Source organism: Sinohyriopsis cumingii, chromosome 7, assembly GCF_028554795.1.
Source record: "Sinohyriopsis cumingii isolate HCF-2022 chromosome 7, ASM2855479v2, whole genome shotgun sequence".
NCBI lineage: Eukaryota > Metazoa > Mollusca > Bivalvia > Unionida > Unionidae > Sinohyriopsis > Sinohyriopsis cumingii.
The window spans coordinates 50,454,177-50,467,996 of NC_142967.1; the positions used below are offsets into that span (position 1 = coordinate 50,454,177).

The window sequence follows — 13,820 nt, forward strand, 5'->3', positions numbered from 1 at the left end:
TGTTTATTTACCCCATCTGGTCTTTTGATATCAATTACTGCTGCAAATTTTCATATATTGCATTTTGAGCTTTAAAAAGCAAAGTCTCTGATACTGCATTTCAAAACACTGTACCTGATGAGATTATGAATATTTTGCACATCAGCAGAGAACCAATTTCTGGGTTATAAAGTCGGGATCTGAATTCAGTTTTATATTTGTTAACAATACTGAACTACCTCTCTCATAGCCAGCATTAGAATATTCCTTTCATAACCTGACAAAGAAGAGTAAATGTATATCTTCCAGTTAATAGATCTTTTAGATGGGAAATAAGGTGCTATTGCACATCAACTCTATCCATATGAAGTACACTGTCAGGTAGAATGCCAGCTTGGTACTTCAGTGGTTCTCCTAATTTATTGGCAGCCTTTCCTGCAGCAAGGTGCATCATATGACGGACAACCTGATATGTACAATGATGGAGACATTTTTCAAAATACAGAATGCATTCCCTTTATGAATTCCAATCATCACTGATGCATTATCATCTGAAAACCCCATAAAGTTCTGCCAACTTGTGTTTATTCAAACCATTATTAAGCAAATAGAAAAATTTTTTCTCCAGTGGAATCAACTGTTAATTCTGGTAATGAAAGAAGAGCACTCTGACATTGCCCTTTTCATTGTCAAAGTCTCTTACACAGACTGTGTATAACTCTGTGTCATCATAGTCGCTGCTCCTGTCTATTGCAATACTCAACAGCCCAACTGCTATAAATAGAAACTGGAGGTCAAAAGTTTGAAAGTAGAAACCAGCATGTTTCTTAGAAATAGGGCAGTTGAAACCCACAAACCACCCACATCCATCCCCAAAATATTTTAATACCTAACTCAACAAACCAGAATACCAGGCACTATTAAGGACTAATTTCCTTGTCCAATATTAATAATAATGATAATGTAAAAACATGAAACAAAATCAGAGAAACATGATGTGGTTCACTATATTGCAAAGCCTTAATGGTACATGTATTGTGAATGGAGTTTTGCATGCACAGAATTGTCCATTTAATGTGCCAAGTGCAGACAGTGTATTGGCAGTTAGCTGTCAGTGGTAAACTATGAACATTTAAGTAAAGAATTTCTGCCACATATTCTAAAACCATCAAATCTAATAAAGTTACCTGTTAATATTTGCATGAAATTAATAAAAACTTATTTTCACCATAATATGGTGCATTACAATGTTGTCTTTTGGCATTTAGACAAGACTGCTCTATATTATCAAAAGTTGATAGAGTTGACAAGCACTATGTAAAGTCGCTATACAATCCTGAAAGGTGTTCTATATAACCTTTACTATTTATAAAAAGCATTTTAAGCCTTGAACTCTGAAAGTCTTTTGGATAAACACACGGAGTGTTACAATATCATTAATGCCACCAAAAAGCGTCCTTCCCTTTTAAAAAAAAAAGCTTCTCTTCCTGTGGCTTCCTAAACATATGAAAACATCTGGCAGTTGACCTATTTCAAAGTGAAATGAAATACGAAGTACTGTCATTGACAAATTGGAAACATGGCTTTGAAATTATTACAAGTGTGTTCTGATGCATCAAAATTTCAACAAATATTTTTGGTCAAGTACACTTAATGACCTCAATCTATTTCAGTGTTTTAAATTTGCTTTAATAAAATTTCTACAATCTCTGCAGTGTGGTAGCCATGTGGTATCATGTTCCAAATAGTCAGATAAATAAACCCCCAAAATCTGTATTGATACTGATGGACGATATGTGGGTCTGATGTGACCTGTCCATTCAAATGTGCAATTTTGCTGCATGCAAATCTTTCTAGAACAAACATACATACACTTTAGACACACACCGGCAATTGGTAACAGCCATATCAAGCGCAAAATTCAAAATGACCACAGGACAGATAGCTGCACTATTCCAGGTGAATTTACAAGTCATCAAACATTTGATATGCTCCGGAAATATAATGTACACGTCACCAAATGAACTCTAAATTTGGCAGTAACTGCACAGCCACAAGAAATACCGATAAGTGTATAAAATGTACATTGATGTGTGCAGATAAATTTGGATGCAGATAATTGCAGCTTTTAATGAATAGGTGATATCAGCACCTCACCTGAAATAAAGCATCATCACGGGTGAAGGGCTGATTTATAGGCTTAATCCCACCCAGTCACATTATCCTGACACCAGGCTGATCAGTCCTAACATTAACCATTAACCTCTTAATGATGAGCACCTAGCGAGGCAGCTTTCAGTACCATTTATTTAAGTATTTAGCAAGACTTGTCTGGGGTTCAAACACATGACCTACCAAATCTGAAGCGGACACTAACCACTTAGGTCACCAGTGCGGTTCCAGTTATTTCAGAGACTGTAATTCCAATGACAATGGAGGTCAGCACCTTGTTAATCTCTCAATTGCATGAAATCCTTGATTTATTTTCATTCATGTGGTTTGACCTCTGCCATAAACAGTACACAAAATGATGCAACATGATGTCCAATAAATGTAATCTTTCTTGCCCCCCCCCCCCCCCCCCCCCCCCCGGGCATGAAAATCATGGGCATCTGCAACACCATGATTACCCAACCAACTCCAGACAACTATTCTGTAAATAGCCCTGCAGTAAAATTGCCAGGGTTGAGAAGTCTGATTCCCCTCCCTCGAGTAAAAAAATTTCTCACTGGAACATTGTGTTGTAGTTATTTAGATGGAATCTTAAGTTTAAAACCCCAAGCAACCAGACAATCAAAGAAAAGACTGAGTGGCAACAAGTTCTGTGCAGCAACAGGTACAGCCCACATTGAAACATTTTCAAATACCTTTTGAGGTGAAGAAAACAAAAGAGCAAGTCCAGTTGGACTGATGGCAGCCTGATCCGCAGTTTTCTGCTGTTTTGGTGTGGTCATCAACCTCTTGATCCCTTCATATGTTGGTTCCGCTCCTTGCTTCTTTGCACCAAACAGTTCCTGCAACATACCGTCATTAATTTTAAATTAACTATTACTTACAGATAATCTGAAAAAATGATATTTGACAATTCAGTGTTTATTGATGCTATGGCTATCAATCATCAACTGTATCCTACTGCTGTCAGAATCTTGTATGAGTGCCCAATTCACAGAAAATCGTTAGCAGTCACAAATTTTTTATTTTGCTAGCCATGCAATGCAAAAGAATTAAGTTATGTCATGTTTAAAAAATGTGCAATCTGATTTAACAAATGAAAATATTTAAAGAAATAAATATCAAAAAATAAAACTAAACCAAATTTGATTTGATTAAACTGCAGAATAGTCATATGAAATGATTTTGATGAAATAAATTCAGTGCCACTTTCATTTTGGGTTTGCTTTCTCTGATGACATTTGACATTATTACCATGTTACATGTTGCAATATGATTTAGTCATATTAAACCAAACAACACAGTAATCATGTCATTAAAATACTAAACTTTGTTCTAACTTTTACACAACCCAAGTTTCATAATGCTCTTGGACATCACAGGACAAGTCCCTCACCCTCATGAATAAATGAAAATATGATTTGGACATCCCATTTATAAAACAATATAAACAGTATTGGGACTCTTCATGGAACTCTTCGCTAAAATCCTGAGAATAAGCTCAGATGCTTTTTCTTCTCATTTCTACCCTAGCATCTTGTCAATGGAAGAGACACATGACATTTACCTTTACACCAAAAAGTAATACACTCTGCCGAGACTTTGAAGTAGTACTTGCTGACAGGGGAGATACAAACATCTCACCAGGGCCATCTGGAGTGTCAGGTATTTCAGAGTAAAGAGAGTGGGGTGTACTCAATGACGAACGTCGAGACTTGTTAGAACTAGGAGGAGTAGTAAACAGGTCTGCAACACCACTGTAACTTGTGTTGCCCATGGACTTCCTAGCCAACTGAAAAGACAGAAAATTTGTCAATTCAATGCCCCACAATGTATATTTTTATGTTCTCGATTTGCTATGCTAGATAGGAAACCAAAGGACCCCCCCCCCCATTTATTAAATTGATCTGAACCCTTATCAGGCTATGTAAAGCTATGCACAAGGTATTTTGAAGGATGTATTTTTAAAGAAAACTGCATGTTAACCGTTTTTAATTTATCCTTATTATTACATATTTATGTTTTTGTTTTCTTTTTCCATTCATAAACCATAAAATATATGCCAAAAGCTGAAATCACAATTTTCCAGACTTTAGGAATTTGCAAACATGTTAAAAATATAGACACTTTTTAAAGTACACTAAATTAAATAAATCTGTGATACCTCTACATTTCTTCAAGTGAATTCAGAAGACAGATTAAACTTGTATGTTATTTCTATCAAAGATAACTGGCGGTAAATCATCCCCGATTGTAAATTACAACTCATCTTGCATTGATTTACTCAGAAAAATTATAACCCATGTGAATCAAAGAATATAAATGCGTCCTACACTTCATTGTTTAAACTGAACTCGTTTCTTCTACCTGTAAACTGAGTAGTAAGTAAAATATCCAGGCAATACAATAAAACACTCCTCAAGAATAAGACGGAGTTAATCCGTGTTTGCAAGTCCAGAGATTTCTGCTAACAATCACCAAATGAATAGTCCAAAAGTTTACACCTCTTATGCTAGTGTTCAGACCTATTAAAATCACATATCTAGCGTTTGAAAAGTTACAAATTTGTCATATGCTGTGCCAATTTTTGTCAGAAAATTGACTTATTTGCGAGCTTTCAAAATGGCACTAGTTCTGGTTCTGATTACATGCGCTTCCCACTCAGTTCAAAACTGAATTTCAGTAAAGCTGTTTCAGCTAAAAATTCATTTTTAACACTTTTCTAGTGGCGAAAATTTGATGTAATTCATAGCTTTAACATAACTTGCCATCACTATCATCAGCCAGTAGGCCTATTTGCCAAACTGAATCATCTAATATGAACCATGCTAGGATTTGGATTTCAGGATTGTCTAGGTAACCCGTATTTTAAATATGCATTTGTAAAACTTCCTCGATGCATGGCTTTACAACAGAATGTTTTGTTAAGGACCCAATGTGACAATTAAACTTGGTGAAGCAGACATGATTTTGGTCTTCCATTGCACATATTCTGACAGAGGGCTACAATTGTTCCAGATTCTTCCAACCACGACTTCCGTAATTTATATCTTTATTGCAGAGGTCACAAAATGCCAGTCCTCGAGTGTTCAGTTTTCTTATAAACTGACCAACTAAATTTCCGTCGACATTTCGCTCCAGCCATTCCCATAAATTTTTTAAACCTTTATCTAAACTTCTCATGTCATGGTCTCTCTCAACAACTTAGGACACCATTTTTTGTAAGTACGCTTCTACTTTCCATTCCCATCAGTTTCATTTACATGAAGATTCATTGGATGAATTTAAACTTTTGACCAATCAAAATACTCTTCATGAGATTCGTGGGCTAACTAATATATGCAGCAAATACGGTACAAGGGTTGTTGCGAAATTGGACCTAACAGACCATTTAAAAAAAAACGGAACAAAACTGGATTGGACATAATAATAAAAAAATAAAACAGGCTATATCAAGAAAAATCAGATTCAAGCCAGGAGAAAAATCAAGTCTGGTGAAAGTAAAGTGTGTGTGTGTGATTTTCAGTCACATCGCTATGATGTCTGAAGTGTGGCCAGTTTATACTGATGTCTAGCACTGGAACATCATGCTGCAGACATGTAGCATGATGTCCCATCCAGTCACATTATCCTGACACCAGGCCAACCAGTCCTAACACTAATCTCTTAATGTGGAGCACCAAGCGAGGCAGCTGTTAGTACTATTTTTGTAAATCTTTGGTATGACTCGGCCTGGGATTGAACCCACGACCTCCCGCATCCACTCTAACCACTAGGCAACCGGAGTGGTCAAGGGAAAAGAGTGTTAATGATATCATGTGAGCAGAAGCAACAAAAATTTCAGACTTTTCCCTGAATTCCAGACATATGCAGGAACCCTGGGTGTGCCAATTGTTATATCGATTTCCATTTCCTGTTTCCAGTGAGTTCTTCATTTATTGTTTGATAAAGAAATAGATCTTTTAGTAGCCATCACGATAAAGCTGATATTACCAATGAAAAAAATGTGAAAATTAAAAAGGACTTTTCAATGAATTTTCCATTTTTTAAGTACTTTTCTGACCTTACTATGTCTTAATAAAAAATTAAGGATATTTTCAATGTATAAGGACTGGTATGAACCATGGAAGATCACTACCTTGATGGCTATATTCAACATTCGAGTGGCACCATTTTAATTAACAATGAACTAAACATCTTAGGTCTTTCTGTACTTATGAATATTATCAGAAAAATTAAAGTCTGACAATGCACTGTGACAGTAATCCAACATGCATGTCTTTGGTTCTTGTATCAGCTAACAATAGATATACATTTAAAAACTACAACGTAAAGAGAAACTGCACATAACCAATATTATTGCTTGATTGGCACCCATTAACAATTTTATACAGTAAAACTGAAACTAAAATTTTGCTGTTATTTTGTATAATGGGGGTGGGGGTGGAATTGTCACAAAAAGCAATGGCATCTTTAACATTCTAAAAAACTAAACGAAATGAAGGGTGAAACTTTACTAACCTTCAGACTTTTCCTGCCCTTCTTTGGCAAAGATTTTGGGGTTTTTACAACATGCTTCCTTTTGCCAATGACAATGGTTATTGGCGAGTCTGCATGGCCTGTAGTGGGAGCAAGAATTGCAGCTTTGCTTCTTGGTGTTTTTGGGGGAACCTATAAATTAATAGACATAATACTGAAATTGCCCATTAAATCTACATCATCATAATTCTTTTTGTTAAAAAAATCGGTACATTTGAAATGAATATCTACTTGGTAATCATGACTAAAACTGCAAAATATAAAAATTTAACTACTCACAAATATTCAATTATAAAATCTTGGAAATACATAATTAATTAGACTAATGACACAAAGAACATGAGAAGAAAAAAAAACAACAAAACAAACAAGTGTTCTTGCCAGACATTTTTCTTTAACTGTGGAAGCATGTGCAAAGTTATATAACATTCAAATCTTGCTCACAAGCTGTTAACTTATCTGAAGTACAGTATGAAAATATTACGAAACTGAAACATTCTACATAATGATAGGGACTCATGTTCTGCAAGAGGATGGGGACCACAATGACCTCAATAGGTTTCCTTTATTCCAAAAGCAATTCATTCACAAAGTTCAGTAACAATACACCAGAGTCTGATAATCACAGAATCAAAGTTTTTTGTTTGGAAACAATTTTTCTTCAATCAGTGACCTTGACCTTTAACCATAAAATATGATTCTTTCTCACATGCAATGCAAGCCATTCACAAAGTGGTGCATACTTTGAGTTGCAGAAAGTATTCCTTCAATCAGTGTCCATTACTATTTTACCACTGACAAACAATAGGGTTGACTGGCATCAACAATAGGGTTTTCCCTTACCAAAAATGCAAACATTTAATAAAGTTTGGCAACTGTAGGTGGTGGATATTTTAAGTTACTGTGGGAAGCAAAATTAGTAAAAGCCATTTTCAGAGAAAATGTAAGTTATGTCTTATGTCAGGGTATTAAAATACATTAAGGCAAAATATAAGAGTTCTTGTCAGTCTGTATTACTTCTTTTGAACTTTTTAAAAAATTCATCTAAATGACCTTTTTCTTGATAGATTATATAATGTAAATGTATTTCAAAAAAGGTTAAGTGATTGTCCTCCTCAATATGCAAATAAAAGCAATTTTACATTCTCTCTTTAAGATATATATGTAAGGTGAAGGTCACCAAATGGAGAGATTACATTATTTATATTTACTAACTTGGTTCTTTAGTGAATCAATGCATTTAAGCCAAATTGAAACAGAAGCATCTCAGTGTCTTAACAAAACCGGAAAATGCTATTTCACCTGCTGATCTGACATTTTATTCCAAAGTATACAACTACTTTCCTCTGCAGACATGTGGTACAATGCATATCAACTGTGATAAGTTCAGATCACAATCATCATACTGTGTACAAAGCACTATGTAAGCAATGGGGAATAAAAGAGTAATCTTGCTAATCAAGGAAAGCACTTGATAGCAAAAAAATTATTCTGACAAGCTCTATCAGGGTACATTTATTAAGGTTTAGTGGGACAGATACAAATCACTGATATGGACAAAATAACGAGCACTCATTCATTTAAGCACCTCAATAGACCTAGCATGTGATATTTGAGAATGTCTATTTTCAATTACAATTCTTGACACAAAGTATGACAGAAATTAACTAACCTGGCTGGCTGATGGCTGTTGACTAGGTTGTCTAACTACCTTGGTTGGTAGTGGTTTAGATCCCGATTGTCTTCTGGCAAGACCTTTCTGAGCCACACCACTTTTAACAATATCTGACCAAGTCTTGGTTGGCAGCTTAGGGGTGGCATTTTTTCCATGAATAGCTCGAAGAACAACAGCTTTCTTGATATCGATGGGTGGGGTCAACATCTTTGGTGTTGGCTCACCTGGCCTTAGCTTCTTTGCACTTCTGGCTTCATTTGGTGTGGATACACGCCTTTTAACACCTTTTCTAGCAGATGAAGTTGTAGTTGTTTTCTTTGTGGAGGTAGGCTTTGGTGTCACTTTAGAAGTGACTTTAGGTGTGCTCTTCCTTGCACTAATAGCAGGACTTGCTGTCTTCTTTGGGGTAGGAGTTTTTAGCAATTCAGTAATTCCTGTGAGACTGGCATCTCCCACACCTTGTAGACTAGAATGTCCCCTGCCTGGTTTGACTGCAGACGGTGGTGTAGCCAGTAGTTCCGACAGGCCTGTGAAACTCAGATCAATTTGCTTCTTTCCTCTCTTGTTATTTTTTGGAGTTGAAACTTTTGAAGTTTCTTTGAGTCCAGTAAAACTAATATCATGTGCACTGCCTGAAAATGAAGCATTTCCAATACCTGCACTTGACCGTCGAACAGCTTTCTTGGTACTTGATGTTTTGGACTTCTTTGTAGATGATTTATGTGTCTTTCTTGGTGTTGCTGAAGTAGCCTTTTGTAAACTTTTGGGAGTTTTTGTTTTGTTGAGAGTGTTTCCATTAATTATAATTTCAAATGAGTCATCTATTGCTTCCACCTTTGGAGTAGTACTTTCTCTTGCAGGGCTCTTAGAAACAGGCCTGGGTGTTGCTGCTTTTGGATGTGTGTGCCTAGAAGGACTCTTGGAAACTGCCCTGGGAGTAGCTGCTTTAGTATCTGCTCTACTAGGACTTTGATTTTTTGTGGCTGGACTTAAGGATACCATCTTTCTGGGTGTGGGTGCTCTGGAAGCATTTTCTTTGGGATTTACAGAAACTGACTTTTCAGGGCTATGTGCCTTAGGACTAGTGCTTTTTCTTCCAGGACTCTCAGAAGCAGCCCTAGGAGTAACTACTTTGGGAGTAGATGCCTTGGGACTTGTGCTGTTTTTTGCAGGGCTCATAGAAGCAGCCCTGGGAGTAAATGCTGTATGTGGAGATTCCTTGGGACTTGTGCTTCTTCTTGCAGGGCTCTTAGAAGCTGTCCTGGGAGTAACTACTTTAGGACTCACTGTCCCTGCAGGACTGTCAGAAGTAACACTGGGTGTAGATGCCTTGGGACTTGTGCTTTTTCTTGCAGGGCTCTTAGAAGCAGTCCTGGGAGTAACTGCTTTAGGACTGACACTTCTTGCAGGACTCTTAGAAGCAGCTCTAGGAGTAGCTGTTTTAGGTGTAGATCCCTTAGGACTTGTGCTTTTTCTTGCAGGGCTCTTAGAAGCTGTCCTGGGAGTAACTACTTTAGGACTCACAGTCCCTGCAGGACTGTCAGAAGTAACACTGGGTGTAGATGCCTTGGGACTTGCGCTTTTTCTTGCAGGGCTCTTAGAAGCAGTCCTGGGAGTAACTGCTTTAGGACTGACACTTCTTGCAGGACTCTTAGAAGCAGCTCTAGGAGTAGCTGTTTTAGCTGTAGATGCCTTAGGACTTGTGCTTTTTCTTGCAGGGCTCTTAGAAGCTGTCCTGGGAGTAACTACTTTAGGACTCACAGTCCCTGCAGGACTGTCTGAAGTAACACTGGGTGTAGATGCCTTGGGACTTGCGCTTTTTCTTGCAGGGCTCTTAGAAGCAGTCCTGGGAGTAACTGCTTTAGGACTGACATTTCTTGCAGGACTCTTAGAAGCAGCTTTAGGAGTAGCTGTTTTAGGTGTAGATGCCTTAGGACTTGTGCTTTTTCTTGCAGGGCTCTTAGAAGCAGTCCTGGGAGTAACTGCAGTGTGTGGAGATTCCTTGGGACTTGTGCTTCTTCTTGCAGGGCTCTTGGAAGCTGTCCTGGGAGTAACTACTTTAGTCCCTGCAGGACTCTCAGAAGAAACAATGGGTGTAGATGCCTTTGGACTTGTGCTTTTCCTTGCAGGACTCTTAGAAGCAGCCCTGGGAGTAGCTGCTATATGTGTCAATTCCTTGGAACTTGCGCTTTTTCTTGCAGGACTCTCAGAAGCAGCCTTGTGAGTAGTTGCTTTGGGGCTGACACTTCTTGTAGGACTCTTAGCTACAACCTTAGGTGTTCCAACCTTGGGACTTGTACTTTGAGTGGCATAATTTTCTGATAATGCCTTTGTAGGTGTGCCTGCCATTGGACGTGTGGCTTTAGGACTTGTACTTCTTACTGGACTCATAGAAGCAGACCTGGGAGTTGCTGTTTTCGGACTTGTGCTTCTTGCAGGACTCTTTGAAGTTGCCCTGGGAGTGGCAAAAAATGAGAACACTGCCTCTGAAGGGGTCTTTGCTTTAGGAGTATTTGAAATAGCTGAGAAAACTATTGCAGGACCTGGAATAGCAATCTTATGGGTAGGTATAGCAACTTTGGGTGTTGCATTGTATGACTTATTAGCTTTTGGGGTACCCTTGGCAGATCTAGATGGAGAATTCTTCGACTTTCCAGGTGTCTTCTTTCCTGTTGATTTCCTTGGTGACTTCTTAGGAGACTTCTTTGGAGACATTTTATCAGATGACTTCTTTGCAGGAGACTTTTCAGTTGACTTTCTTCCAGGTGATTTTCGAGGGCTCTCCTCTTTGATTGGAGACTTCAGTGATGCAGCACCTGACCTTCTCTTCAGTAATGGTCTAGGCGAGTCTGAAGGCCCTTGCTCTGCCACTCGGATTGGCATTGCTCCTTTTTTTATAGGAGTTGATGGTGGCAATCTCTTATCAAAATGCTCAGGACTCAACTTTGGACCAAAAGACACTCGTTTCCTCTTTGCTGAAGGAGCAATCTGTTCAGTTGATTTTCTCTTCTTGCCAGAAGTTTGCTTTGGTGTCTTGGAGGTCTTCTCTGCAAAGAGAACAAAATTTAATGAAAAATATGCAAAGATTATTGTGAATGGCACACTATACATCCACCAAGTCTTTTCACAAGACGCAATAGCAGGGCATAGCTGAGTCTGGATAATTTACTAACAGGTCTGACTGACCTGTATCTTTGTTCAATGTGTGCTGTCTAGAAATAAACAGAACAAGCATAAACCATTATTTTTTTCTTATTAGACTTACAGTGACCTCTAACCAAGACAAGTCAGTCTCAATAAGGCAGTTGATTTTTCCCGTAAGATCGACCAGTTTTCAGTCAGCTGTAAAAAATTATTAATAACTTATTGTAAAGCTGGAAAAAGTTATTAAAAGTCTGAGGCAGCGACGATAAATAGTATGTTCAACTGAAAAATTTGTAAAGTATGTGTTGACTTTATTTACCACTAGTACAGTTGCACAAACTCTAGTTCCAAACCATATGCAGGTCAACGGCTTGTTGCTATCCCTCAACTTGACATAATTCTTTGAAATTCTTTTCCTGCCAAGTGACACTCAAATTGACACATGTCCAATAAATGTAATTGTGTCCTTTCCAGCTGTTATTCACAACAACCCGAATACTCCTTTTTATTCTTCTGTGTTGATTATTAATACTTTTCTAGAAGCTGATTTTCTTTTTTGTCTTAAACATGCATCGCTTTCTGGACACCATTTAAATTTTTTTATATAATCAACAGTTTGATCATGCAGATGCTTCACATGAACAGATAGGTGCAGTTTAAAGCATCCGGAGTGCTGCTTTCAAGTTAGTCGGGTTCCTTGACTAATCTCACTAATTCTAAGATGGAACCTGGATCCAAATAAAACACGGCAGAACCAATTATCCGGATTTTTTGCAACAATCATTTTCCTGTAGTTTTAGCTACTATGCTGCAAGTCCGTATTTTAAGGGTAATTTTCATAAGACTTATGGCAAAATCATAAGAGTTGGCAGGTCTGCTAATCAGACCACACAGGAACTACAAGTTTCTTTTGCACTCCAGGTGCAAGCCATCCTCAAGCACAATTCCCTCTTTCTTCCAAGCCACTCAAAGGGCTCCATTTAAATCAAAATCATCATGAGATAAATGCCTCCCCACACTGTATCAACATTCTCAGGACTTTCAAGCTCCATCTGTGCCCCATCTATGTATAAACTGTAGAGATGAAATTATTGACATATTGATAACTTGTCCATACTGACGCAAGTGTTGTTGTAGGGTTTAACGCCATTTTTCAGCACACAATGGGCCATATATGGCGGCCAGTATTAATGGTGGAGGAAGAACCCGGGAAGTCCCCGGAAAGAACCACCGACCCTCAAGAAGCTACTGGCAAGCTTTCTCACATACCCACATTGGCTGAATCTGAGACTCGAACCCACGCAGACAGAGGTGAGATGGCAGTGATCCGTAACAGAGAGCGCTTTAGACCACACGGCCACTCGGGGCCCCCTACTGACGCAAGTGAAGAAACATTATAAAACAATACATACACTAAAGAAGTTACTAAGATCTTCAGCAGTCAATAATAATTATTGGTTATTTGCTTTATTTTTCTTTAAACTGAGAATTCATCTGAGACAGCAGTAGCAGGCACAGGCACTAATTTCTCTCACTAAGAAAGAAAAACAGTTGACATGGACTAAATCGCATGGTACATGATGAGAAATCTGCCATCCATTCCCAATTCTATGCAGATTATTTTATCCAATCAGCATGCACAACTGTTTGATAACATAAATCCAAAGACATTCCAGATTTGGTCCACATGTACGATTTAAGTACTTGACTAATCATTTAATACATTATGCAAAGTTTCCTTTGTTTTCCAGGCTATACTTCTGGTGTCACAGTGAAATGTTACATTCAGTTCTGAATAGTAATTTCTGTTAAAGTACAAAGTAAAACAACAACCATCAATCAGAAGAAAATATGTGTTTTGGTTTTTAACATAGCTTTAAAAAAAATCCAGTCATACTGATATGATGTCTGCAGTGTGGCAGTTTACAGTCATGTCTAGAACTGGGGCATCATGCTGCAGAGAAATAGCTTGATATCCTATCCAGTCATGTTATCCAGACCTCAGGCCAACCAGTTGTAACACTATCATCTTAATGCTGAATGCCAAGTTAGGCAGCTTTTACTTGGATTTTTAAAAGTCTTTGGTATACAAATGTAGCTTGTTCACTGTGAACCCGCTTATAATGACGAGTCAGGCATAGATCCCATTTTTAAAACCAGAAAATACCAACAAATGTATCCAAAATAAATAAATGAAACTATGATATATTGCCTGCTTTATCTTCAAAAAATGGTAGAGGACCTTGAAATTTTAATCAACATTACGAAATGTGCAACTTTTACTAAGATAATTTGATATTCTTCCAAATGA

The 13,820-nt window shown here is 37.7% G+C and overlaps 1 protein-coding gene across 1 annotated transcript in view; it reads right to left on the bottom strand.

Annotated features, from left to right (window-relative positions):
- LOC149795203 (uncharacterized) overlaps positions 1-13,820 on the bottom strand; it is a 46,940-nt gene that overhangs the window by 15,847 nt on the left and 17,273 nt on the right. Inside the window, exons 7-10 of the mRNA XM_089964944.1 lie at positions 8,363-11,412; positions 6,673-6,822; positions 3,719-3,943; positions 2,847-2,993 (exon numbers count right to left, since the gene is read on the bottom strand). Of these exons, the coding sequence (XP_089821070.1) occupies positions 2,847-2,993; positions 3,719-3,943; positions 6,673-6,822; positions 8,363-11,412 (3,572 nt within the window). The remainder of the gene's footprint in view (positions 1-2,846; positions 2,994-3,718; positions 3,944-6,672; positions 6,823-8,362; positions 11,413-13,820) is intronic.